General features: G+C 46.6%; 1 protein-coding gene across 10 annotated transcripts in view; it reads right to left on the bottom strand.

Annotated features, from left to right (window-relative positions):
- Positions 1 to 12,049, bottom strand: part of CACNA1B (calcium voltage-gated channel subunit alpha1 B) — a 470,003-nt gene that overhangs the window by 287,474 nt on the left and 170,480 nt on the right. For all 10 annotated transcript variants that reach the window (XM_073313878.1, XM_073313882.1, XM_073313876.1 and 7 more), the window contains exons 3-4: positions 6,039 to 6,130; positions 2,826 to 2,978 (exon numbers count right to left, since the gene is read on the bottom strand). In XM_073313878.1, coding sequence (XP_073169979.1) covers positions 2,826 to 2,978; positions 6,039 to 6,130 — 245 coding nt within the window. The remainder of the gene's footprint in view (positions 1 to 2,825; positions 2,979 to 6,038; positions 6,131 to 12,049) is intronic.

The raw sequence follows: 12,049 nt of genomic DNA, 5'->3' as shown, positions 1-12,049 counted from the left end.
ATCCCCTCAGTCACCCGGGAGACCTGGGGCCAGACTGTCCGCTGCCCTGACCCCGTGCTGCTGCTTGCACACCAGTCATTACCAGGCTGACTCAGGAGCTTTTCATTTGCACTGGCATAAATGACTACACAGGGCGCAAGAACGGAGAAACCGGCCCCTGAAACCTCATCCCCATTTCTATCACGTGAGCTGCAGGGTGAGCTTGGGCAAGTTACTTCCCTTCTCGGTGCCTCTATTTCCCCAGCTAGAAAATGGGGCTAAAATAGGAACAATCCTAGCTGTTATCTAGCGCTTTTCATCAGGAGATCTCAAAGCATCTTACCCAGAAGGTCAGTATCATTACCCCCATTTTACAGATGGGGAAACAGACACAAAGGGAAGTGATTTGTACGAGGTCAGCCATCACACACTGACAGATCAAGGAATAAAAATCACATCTCCTGAGTCCCAGTCCAGTGCTCTAACCACTAGGGAACACTGCCTCCCATGCTGCTGCTCAGTGGCCTTGTGCGTGTGTTCAATGGAAGTTATTTCTGAGCCCAGAACAGAGCTGAAAGCCCCACATCATTCAATGGCCAGGCAGCCTTTTAAGCCTATTTAAATAGCTACCCAGCTCACTGAGGGGGGTGTAAGGATCATTTCACTAATAGCTGGAAAGCTCTTTGAAAAGGCAAAGCTCTATATAACTGCTTACACTGCCGTCTCCGCTTGGGAAAGATCTTCCACTTCCAGTACAGTAATATTGTTATTATCAATTTGAATTGTGGTAGCATCTCTGAGCCCCAGTCCTGGACCAGAACCCCATTGGGCTGTTGTACAAACACAGAACAAACAGACAGGCTCCCTCCGCCCCCCCAAAAGAGCTGACTTAGCAGAACACGCTCTGTGTTTTTTACAGTTAAATTGCACCCCAAGCGGCTATTCTGATGTTGCACCCTGCCCTTAGTTAAGGGACTCTGATTGTCCGGGCCCTAATCCTCTATTTTCTGGGGTTTATTACATAGCGGCAGGTAGACACATGTTATTTTCACTGCAGGGTCCAATTTCCCATTTCCAGGACGCAACGTTTCTTATGGCAGTTGCCAGGTTTTATCCTTATCCTTTATCTGGCCTTTTATTAACACGCTGTGGGGGCTTTCTCTCTCTCCAACCACAGGTGCTGCATTGCTGATCGGACTGTATGTAACGGCAGGGCTGCCCCGCGGGACTATGGAGTCAGTGCAGCAGATGGGAGGGGTCAGCGTGCAGATACTTTTCACAGTGTTAGCACACACTGTTTAACATGATTATCTCGTATCCTAAGGGCCCAGCCATGTCGCCCTTACAAGACTGGTACTTAAACATCCCCGGCCACGCTCCAGGAGCCTGCGTCACACTCTTCCCAAACCCCACACAATTGCTTCCCTAGCCACTTCCTTCTTAAGCCTCTCTCTTTCCTACATGCCCCACCTGGAAGACTGTGGTTATGCCATAGATTCCGCCTTCCTCTCATCTGCCATAGCCCCTCATTCGGCCCTCTCCTTCTCAGCTTTGGCCTGCTCGCACTCTACTCCCTCCTTCGTCTCTCCCTCAGCTGGGTTCTGAACCACCCCTTTGGACCTTTCTTCCTCTCTGACTGATTTTTCCATCTGTCCCTGTCTCTCCTTATTCACAGGGACTTCAACCCTCACATCGATGGCCAGTCATACCTAGCGGCCATCCAGTTCCTCTTTCTCACCGTCTCTGGACTATCCTTCAGACTCACCTTCACGGTCATGCCCTTGGCCTGCTCTTCTCAAAGCTCTGTCCAGTTCTGACTTCCCTCTCTGTGAAGTCCTTCACCCCTGTGTCCTCCTCCCAGAATTTTCATTCGTCTCTCTCTCTCTCTCTCTCTCTCTGACTTCTCTGCTGCTCGCCATCTGTCCCAACCCAGGCTTCATGCTATGGTGTTATCTCTTACCCCAGCAACCTTCTAGAGATCTCACAATTAAACAGCTGCACATCAGAACCCCAATCATCTGGAAATCAAAAGTCATTGCATCCAGCCAGCGCCATGAGTGCCTGATTGCCAGTTACAATGCAAAAGTCACACACACACAGAGGGCCTGAGCTGCCTCTGACACATGCTGGTGTAAACTGGGAGTCAATCCATCCCAGCCACAGTGCTGTAAATGAGAGGAGAATGTATCTGGTTGGCAGTATGCATGTGTGCACCCAGGCGTTCTGCAGCACTGAGAAAGTGGGCTGGGAGGGAGAGGAGGAGTGGAAGGGGAAAAAGAAAACAAAGCAGGAGGGAGAAAGGAGTCTAATATAGAAGGCTGTTGTTTAATCAGCTAGAAGAAAGCCAGAAAACACTGAGGGTAAAATAAGAATCAGAAAACTAAGTTGAATGGAAAGGAGAAATTGAAGAAGACTGAATGAACTTAGAGACAAAAACTGGAAATTGTGTTCATCATCAAATGTTACACACAAATCACCCTGGAAAGAACAGAAACAGGCTCAGTGCACAACAGTTTAGAACAGGAAGTCAAGAGTACCGGGTCAGTCAAGCTGCAGAGATTTGTATCAGCAGAAAACTGGGCCCACTACATCCAAGTCAAACTGCAGGATGAATAAGGGAGGCAGAAGGTAATTATGCCAGCTGGAATTTTGTCACGACACCTCTGGGTCATGGGATCATCACTAGACAAGCTCCTGGACTTTGGCTTTAAGTCTCATCACAAAAAACCTGGTGGAATTCAACCTTTCTTACATAGGTCACTTCCCTGAGAGAGGACACTAGGCCCTCAAACAGACAATGTGTGCCCTGCTGACTTACTGAGGGAACAGCAGCAGCTCAATCTCACCTGTTTCATTCGAGAAGCAGGTTTTATGAAACTTCCCCATGTAGAACTCCAGCCCAATGATGGCAAACATCACTATAGCAAAGAAGAGAAGCAGCCCGATCTGGAGCAAGGGCACCATGGCCTTCATGATGGACTTGAGGACAACCTGCAAACCTGTAGGAAGCAAGGAAATTATTGTAGTCAGTGACTGGAGGAAAAGAAGGGTTTTTTGGAAGGTAGGGGACTTTGGATTTTTAATAAAATGCTCTGGATTGGCAATGTCCAGCAATGCCTCTTCTTCTAGGTCATTGATTCAAAGCTCTCTCTGCTCAGTAAGGATTAAGGCTCCGAACCAGATCCCATCAAAATCTTCCAATTAGCATCAGTGGGAGCCAGGCCAGGTCCTAAAAGCTGTTCAGTGGCTCATGTGAAACATGTTGGTGGTCTCAAGCCAGCGCCCAGAGGATGGGTCCAAATACCAAAAAAATTAATGCCACAATCGGTGTGAATTTGGCACTCTTGTTTCCCACAGGGGCCAAGGAGTCAGTGGGTCAGAGAGAGCATCATGGCAAGTCACAGTCACTGGGCGAGGGGGGGAAGTGAGAATGCTTTTCAGCCTGGTAGTTAGCACACTCGCCGGGGAGGTGGGAGACCCAACTTTAAGGCCCTGCTCCAGTGACTATAATTATCGATAAAAAGTGGAACAGCTTTAAGAGGGGAGTTTGAGAAAGCCCCATACCAGAATATCCCATCGCCAAGTCTGCAAGTTTAAATGCCTGCTCTGCATCAGACAGAGAGGGGAATTGAACCGGTGTCTCCCCCATCCCCACTGAATGCCCTAACCTGGGAGCTAAAGCTTATAAAGGGAGCCAACACCAGCACCGCCTCCTCCCCTGTCATTTTTAGGACTCTTTTCCTCGCTTCTGACAAAAGCCTGAAAAATCAAAACAGAATTTTTGGGGAGCCAAACGAAATGTTATCGACATTACCGACGGACATAGACTTTTCCAGTTTGGTTGAAACGATTCAGCAAACTCCAAGCAAAGTTGCCAATCATTTCAGTCAACCCCACGTGCATTTTTCAGTGACTAAACGATTAGTCGGAAAAACGTTGCCCTGCTTTAAGTGAGACCCACTGACAAACAAAAAGGCCTGCTGTCTCTCGGGCTTCCAATCTTGGGCCTTTTCACCAGCACTCAAATTCAGTTTCAATTAAAACAGGGGAGAAAAGAGGAGATGGCAAAGAGATAAAGGTGTCTGATCATTTTATGCAGATGTGCCTAAGGAAAGCAATGCACTGTTAACCACCCGTTTAAAGCTACCTTGGCTGTGGGGCCCACACTGGGGCAAAAGGATCATCCCAAAGCAGCCTTTCAATTATATAGCAGATCTATAGTATGCCTTAAATCTATGATGTCACACTGGGCTATAGTTACCACTCGGCTCAAGGGGCGGAAGAGTTGTGGCTGGCTGTATTAAGTTGAATGTCTGTTTTCATAAGGCATAAGTGCCCATGAAGCAAAAAGTGGCAGTTTTCTCACATGTAATCATCAAAATGGGAGACTCTCTCCCACCAGATAATCAGTTTTAGAAAGTTGACTGGGGCCCTAGAGTATTCCATGGAAGTGTGTAATGTTGTGTGGTTATAGTGAGGTGAAATTCGCCCCTATGCAGAGAGCCCGCACACAGCCTCTGTGCCACGGAAGTCCCACTTACGCATTCAGAATAAGGCGTACGCTGGACTTAAGTGGTGCATACTCCTTGTGCTGATCTCTTTACTCAGGGATGCCTTTATGCAATGGAGTGGGTGTGTTGTTCTCCTTTAAGAAACTCTCGTATCTGTGATTTCACCCTCCTTGTGGTTCCTATATGGGATCATGATTATTTTATTAAACTTGCTTTAATTTTTCATATGAATTTCATGCTAGAGAAAGGTGCCTGATTTACAGCCCTGGGGAGTGGAAGCTGCTCTTTATCCACCCACAGCATGGGCAATGGCAGGACAATCCTTCCCCACACTCTCAATGCACCTCACAAGTGGGCTCGGAAGAAGGGTCAGTCAATGGCCTAGTGGATAAAGCAGTAGGCTGGGATGTAGTAGACACAAGTTCCAGTCCCAGCTCTGATTTATCAAGTGATCTTAGATAAGTCATTTCAGCTTAGTTTCCCCTCCAATGCTTCATCATGTCTATTTAAATGGCCTTGCACAATCAAAAAGCATTTGTTGGTTGGTGCTTAACAGATGAAGGGCATTTCCCTATGACTATTCATTTCAAATACATATTAATAAATAGATGTCAGCTTGTCACAAGCTGAGGCACGAGCCCTTTCCTTCTGCATGGGAAATGCCTATGTAATCTGTGCTCCCAAAGGGAACTGCAGTCTCAAGTTTCCAGCACAAGAAGCAGGGAAGCTCATTCCTCATCAGCTCTGCACAGCCCCTGGTGTTTTGGCTGCAAGAAACCACCTCTGGAGTAGAGCTGAAACACCAGGCTGCTGTTTGAGAGGAGGAGAAGGATGTTAATGAGTTAGTCTGGATGAACAGCTGAGCTTCATGTAAGTGCATCCCATTTAAAAGGGAAACAATTTCCTCTCACTGCCTCATGCTGCATGGAAAATGCTTCAGTTCCAAATTCAGAAAGGGAAAAATGAACAGGTATCACTAGGAGTCCTCTGCAAAGTATTTCTACAGTGCCCCTCACCAGAGCATCTGGGCAACTCAAACGATAAAAGTATCACGTTGCCTATGGTGAAAACTTGATTAGAGGTACTCTCCCTTTATCTCCCTTGCCCTTACCTGGTGTTACTTACAGGCTGAGTAACATGGGAGGCCAGAGCCACATTTGGTGTTAACTGCCCTAGCTCCAGCTAAAGATCTCCCTTGGGAATTCGAGCCAATTCGAGCCAATTCGAGAGGCCAGAAGGTTGGCAAACTTGGCATCTGGCAGTGCTTGGAGTACAGATCAAGTCCCAGAGTGAAGACGTCTCAAGAACCAAATCTGTGAAGTTCCAATCCTGGGGCCTAGTAGGGAGCACTTTGCACGCCCTTTGCATAGGTGTAAAAGCTGACCCACAACACAGAGCAATGGAAAATCAGGACCTCAGGCGTGGAAAGCAAGGGCACCCCAGTGTGATAGGAAGCAGGGGGAAGATTATATAGATCAGAGGACACAGACCCCAAAGGCCAGGGGGCCTCTCTGACAATGATGTTGCAATGGTTCTCTTTACACTCACTTGGAATTCCTGACACCAATTTCAAAGGTCTCAATACCCGAACAGCTCGCAGGGTCCGTAGGTCAAAATCAGTCCCAGCGGTGGCTAGAATCCTGATTTAAGACAAAAAGGGGCAGGGGTGGGAAAGGTGAGAAAGAGAGAGAAAGAAAGAAATTGAATTAAATGTGAGTTTTTCAAAATACAAATAAATGAAGAATGATAACAAATTCAGGCCACCTAGGACTTCACGGTGGTCATTACACTGCATTCAGTAGCCAGTGAAAACATACAATGCATATCTGCCTGCTCCTAAGTTACATATCCCTGCTACTCGAGCTAAAGGAAAATCTTCATTAGCTCTCTGCAATATAGAGCCTATGACACACGGTTGAGCAGTTCTGATTCCATCCAGTAGAGTAGAAGGTCCCATGTACACAGACACACAAATACTTTTTGTTTTATCTGATTTTGATGTTTTCCACTTAATCTTAAACAATTTTACCTCCTTCAGTTACATGAGTTCAAAATTATTAACTTAGCCTTCTGGAGTCGCCTGCCTTGCTCTTTAGGAGATTGCTGAGCCACCCCACAAGATCCTGAGTGTGGGGAGGAATTCACACAGCACACAACCTTGAATTTTGCAAATTTCCAAGTATGAAAAATTTCAACCACCTCCATAATTGTTTGGATCAATTGGAGACTAGAGGAATTATGAAAAACAATTCTAAATTTCCTCACCCACTCCCCATCCCACCAAAAATCCCCTCCAAATTCAGAATGTTGATGACATTTTGAAATTTGCTCAGTACTCACAGTTGGGGTCATATTTTCAAGAGCTCGGCTCCTATCGTGCACCTAATACGAAATGTGCATGTAATATGGCTCTTCTGAAAACTGGCCCCCAGTGTCCAGAAATCTGCAGGCCAATGACATCTTCAGCTGATGTCTATCTCTACCTACTGCACTAACTCCAGATGGAACCAACCACAGAGTTGGTTGAAATTTTTCAAATTCTGAAATTTCAATTGAATTTCAAAATTCAGTGACAGGTTTCAGAGTAACAGCCGTGTTAGTCTGTATTCGCAAAAAGAAAAGGAGGACTTGTGGCACCTTAGAGACTAACCAATTTATTTGAGCATGAGCTTTCGTGAGCTACAGCTCACTTCATCGGATGCATACTGTGGAAAGTATAGACGATCTTTTTATACACACAAAGCATGAAAAAATGGGTGTTTACCACTACAAAAGGTTTTCTGTCCCCCCACCCCACTCTCCTGCTGGTAATAGCTTATCTAAAGTGATCACTCTCCTTACAACGTGTATGATAATCAAGTTGGGCCATTTCCAGCACAAATCCAGGTTTTCTCCCCTCCCCCCCCAACAGGAGAGTGAGTTTGTGTGTGGGGGGAGAAAACCTGGATTTGTGCTGGAAATGGCCCACCTTGATTATCATACACGTTGTAAGGAGAGTGATCACTTTAGATAAGCTATTACCAACAGGAGAGTGGGTTTGTGTGGGGGGGAGGGGGGAGAAAACTTGGATTTGTGCTGGAAATGGCCCAACTTGATTATCATACACGTTGTAAAGAGAGTGATCACTTTAGATAAGCTATTACCAGCAGGGGAGTGGGGGGACGGAGAACCTTTTGTAGTGGTAAACACCCATTTTTTCATGCTTTGTGTGTATAAAAAGATCTTCTATACTTTCCACAGTATGCATCCGATGAAGTGAGCTGTAGCTCACGAAAGCTTATGCTCAAATAAATTGGTTAGTCTCTAAGGTGCCACAGGTACTCCTTTTCTTTTTGAAAATTCAGTGAGGGGTGAAAATATTCCAAGAAAATTTCATTGCCCCCCTTTTTTCCTACCCAAGGTCTTATTGGGGAATGGGGCAGTTGGCCAACCTCCAACTAAAGAAAGATGGCTCCTTTTCCATTTCCCAGTGAGATGATAGGGGAACACATCCCCCTGTCACACCATAAATTAGCCCCTAACAAGGCTATCGTGTGAGACACTTTATTAGAGACTCCATAATGCTGATGGTTTCTTTGAACTAAAGCAGTTCCTGTACACAACAATGTACAGTGTTTACTCTATGCATGTGTAAATGTAAGTTTGGTCCAAAACACCCTACTTTAGAGAAAGGAAAACAACAAGAAAAAAAAAAGTAAAATCTCCATGAAAGAGCATGGTGTGAGTATCTACCCTGTAACAGTCTGCAATAACTCTGAGAACAAAATGGCTGCCATCTTGGCAGGCAGACAATTCATAGACACTAAAAGGCATCACACACAGACAACAAAAAGGCATCACAGTTTCAGGCTATCCTGAGTGCACCACATTTCACTCCAGCAGCAAGGGAAGAAAAGAGGGCATAGGATCCAAAAGGCATCAGGAATGCAATCTTCCCGGAGCAAGGAAATTGGAACCCCTGGTTTCCAGCCAACTTAGACACTCAGTGTCCCCTCAATGACAAGAGTAATTACTGCAGCTCTTCCTTTGGGGTTTCGACAATGAAAATGTTAAGATCTGGGGAAGGAAGATCCCCTGTAACACATGTCAACTACAGAAAACAGCTCAGAAGGGAAAAGCACCTCACCTACTCCCTATTGATCGCTCCCTTTAAAGTCACTGTAAGCAACATCCGTTAAGTTTTGATAGGATCGTTGTGCGGCTATTTTAACAGAAGGAACAAAAAAGAAGGTGTGGATGAACTAGCCCTGCCAATGGAGTCTACAAGAGCCAACGTTTTTTTCATAGATATTTAGGTCAGAAGGGACCATTATGATCATCTAGACTGACCTCCTGCACAACGCAGGCCACAGAATTTCACCCACCCACTCCTGCGAAAAACCTCTCAGCTATGTCTGAGCTACTGAAGTCCTCAAATCATGGTTTAAAGACTTCAAGGAGCAGAGAATCCTCCAGCAAGTGACCCGTGCCCCATGCTACAGAGGAAGGCGAAAAACCTCCAGGGCCTCTTCCAATCTGCCCTGGAGGAAAATTCCTTCCCAACCCCAAATATGGCGATCAGCTAAACCCTGAGCATATGCGCAAGACTCACCAGCCAGATACTACAGAAAATTCTTCCCTGGGTAACTCAGATCCCACCCCATCTAACATCCCATCACAGGCCATGGAGCCTATTTACCATGAATATTTAATTACCAAAACCATGTTATCCAGTTGCACAGACCCAGGCCATTTTTAGCCATTCTTGCCTCCTGCCCATGCAGCCATCACTGCTGCCATTGTCTCCTTCCCAGATGGAAAAAATATCCTCGTCCACAGAGGTCAGTAAAGCCGTCTGGCCCAATGTCCTGCAGATGTGCTCATGATGTGTTCATGCGCTGCCCTTTGCCACTGGAGAGCTGGGTTCAAATCCTGCCTTAGGAAAGCAATTAAGGGGGGGTGGAATTCTTGACAATGCAACTCTCTGCCTAGTGAGCTGCATTGGCCTCAAATATTAAAAAGAAAAGGAGGACTTGTGGCACCTTAGAGACTAACCAATTTATTAGAGCATAAGCTTTCGTGAGCTACAGCTCACTTCCTCAGATGCATATCGTGGAAACTGCAGCAGGCTTTATATATACACAGAGAATATGAAACAATACCTATTCCCACCCCACTGTCCTGCTGGTAATAGCTTATCTAAAGTGATTTCCAGCACAAATCCAGGTTTTCTCACCCTCCACCCCCCCACACAAATTCACTCTCCTGCTGGTGATAGCCCATCCAAAGTGACAACTCTTTACACAATGTGCATGACAATCAAGCTGGGCTATTTCCTGCATAAATCCAGGTTCTCACATCCCCCCCACCCCCATACACACACAAACTCACTCTCCTGCTGGTAATAGCTCATCCAAACTGACCACTCTTCAAGTTAAAATCCAAGTTAAACCAGAACATCTGGGGGGGGTAGGAAAAAACAAGAGGAAACAGGCTACCTTGCAAGGTACCTTACAAGGTAGCCTGTTTCCTCTTGTTTTTTCCTACCCCCCCCCCCCAGATGTTCTGGTTTAACTTGGATTTTAACTTGAAGAGTGGTCAGTTTGGATGAGCTATTACCAGCAGGAGAGTGAGTTTGTGTGTGTATGGGGGTGGGGGGGATGTGAGAACCTGGATTTATGCAGGAAATAGCCCAGCTTGATTGTCATGCACATTGTGTAAAGAGTTGTCACTTTGGATGGGCTATCACCAGCAGGAGAGTGAATTTGTGTGGCGGGGTGGAGGGTGAGAAAACCTGGATTTGTGCTGGAAATCACTTTAGATAAGCTATTACCAGCAGGACAGTGGGGTGGGAACAGGTATTGTTTCATATTCTCTGTGTATATATAAAGCCTGCTGCAGTTTCCACGATATGCATCTGAGGAAGTGAGCTGTAGCTCACGAAAGCTTATGCTCTAATAAATTGGTTAGTCTCTAAGGTGCCACAAGTCCTCCTTTTCTTTTTGCGAATACAGACTAACACGGCTGTTACTCTGAAACCTGTCAAATATTAAAGGGACTCAAAGCTAGGCTCAAGCAGGAGAGGTTCCTACGCAACCAAAGAGTTGACGAGACAGCCCAGGATGTTATTTCCAACAACCCTCGTCTATGGTTCTGTTGAAAGCGAGGCTCATTTTAGTCCATCCCTGGACATGTGCCCAGATCACAAACCCGCTAAGCAATGAAGCACAATTTACACTCTGTCCAAAGGACTTGGCTAGCAGAGGTTGTCACAAGTAGGCATTAAGATGTATTACCAAAGCTGTGAGAGATTCCAGCAGTTGTAATAGCATAGTGGATGCTTTAGGTCGGGGAACGCTGTAAAAAAGCCTGAGACAGGAATCATCAAGTGTTTGGCAGACCAGGACTGGGGCCTTGTCTATACCAGAAAACGGTTGCTGGTATGGCTAGATTGGCTAACCCTCCTGGTGTCGATACAGCTGCTACAGGCAAAAGAGTGCTTTTGTCAGTATAGCTTATACAAGTTCCCCAAATGAAATAAGCTAAACCAAACACAGGGACTTTTCTGCTGTGTAACTGTCTACAGCTACGTCAGCAAAATCACACCCCCGCTTGACAAAGCTATGCCTGCGGAAGTTTTCAGTGTAGCCCCGGCATGCAATACACTGGGGAGCCCAGGACTCAAGCAGCAGGAAGTGCTGAAGTCAGGATCCGAGTGCCTTGGCAAAGCAGGGTGAGAGCCCCGTCCGGGCCTAGCAGGGGCTGAACGAAGTGAGCTGCGGGCACCAAGCCACGTTACAGCTGTCTCTGGCCAGTGTGACTAGCCCTACATCTTCCCAAGCACCAACGAACTGGAGCAACCAGAAAAGAATGAGAACATATTGTGAGGGGCTGCCATTCGAGCCCAAGCTCCCGAAGATCATTTAAACCAATAGCTATCGCATTCAGGGGCAGCGAATTTGAAGCTTTCGTGCTCACGCTGCCATTCGCCTTTTCCTCCCCTCCCCCACCATGCCAGTGCTCACGTGTCAAACCTTTGCAGCCCGGCAGCACCACGCACTTCAAGCCTTAAACGTCTGCCTTGGCTGTGCCTGCGGCCTCCCGTGGCTTTCACATGGATTCATGTCATCCTGACCCAGGCCTTTTCCTGTCTGCTACAGGCTGAGAGGAGTAGCCCCTGTGCTCTCACAGTTTGCTTTCAAACTTATTGGAGAGAGACTGGGAGTGGATGCAGGAGAGTCAATGAGCGCCATGGTGCCAATAAGTGCCCCAGTGACAGCGCCGGCTGTCTCTGCTCAGAGGCAGCTCTTCATTCCCCTGACATGTTCTGAAGAGGTTTGAAGTTAATAAAAACTCCCTAATTTACAGCTACCCCCACTCCCTGCACCCCCTTTAGTCAAGGATCTCAGCCACTCGCCTCCCCTGTGTTGTTAATAACCATTTGCCCTACCCCAGTGTGTGACAATACAATTCCTGTAAGGCACTTTTCCGGATATTCTGCAATAACGTCATTTCTCCCACATAATTGCATGATAATCTACAGCTCCTGTATGGCCAGTTCTGCCACTGTGCTGTTTTGC

Source organism: Lepidochelys kempii, chromosome 16 (genome assembly GCF_965140285.1).
Source record: "Lepidochelys kempii isolate rLepKem1 chromosome 16, rLepKem1.hap1, whole genome shotgun sequence".
Taxonomy (NCBI): Eukaryota; Metazoa; Chordata; order Testudines; family Cheloniidae; genus Lepidochelys; species Lepidochelys kempii.
Note: the sequence above shows the minus strand (reverse complement) of the source record. Positions and strands in the feature narration are given on the sequence as shown.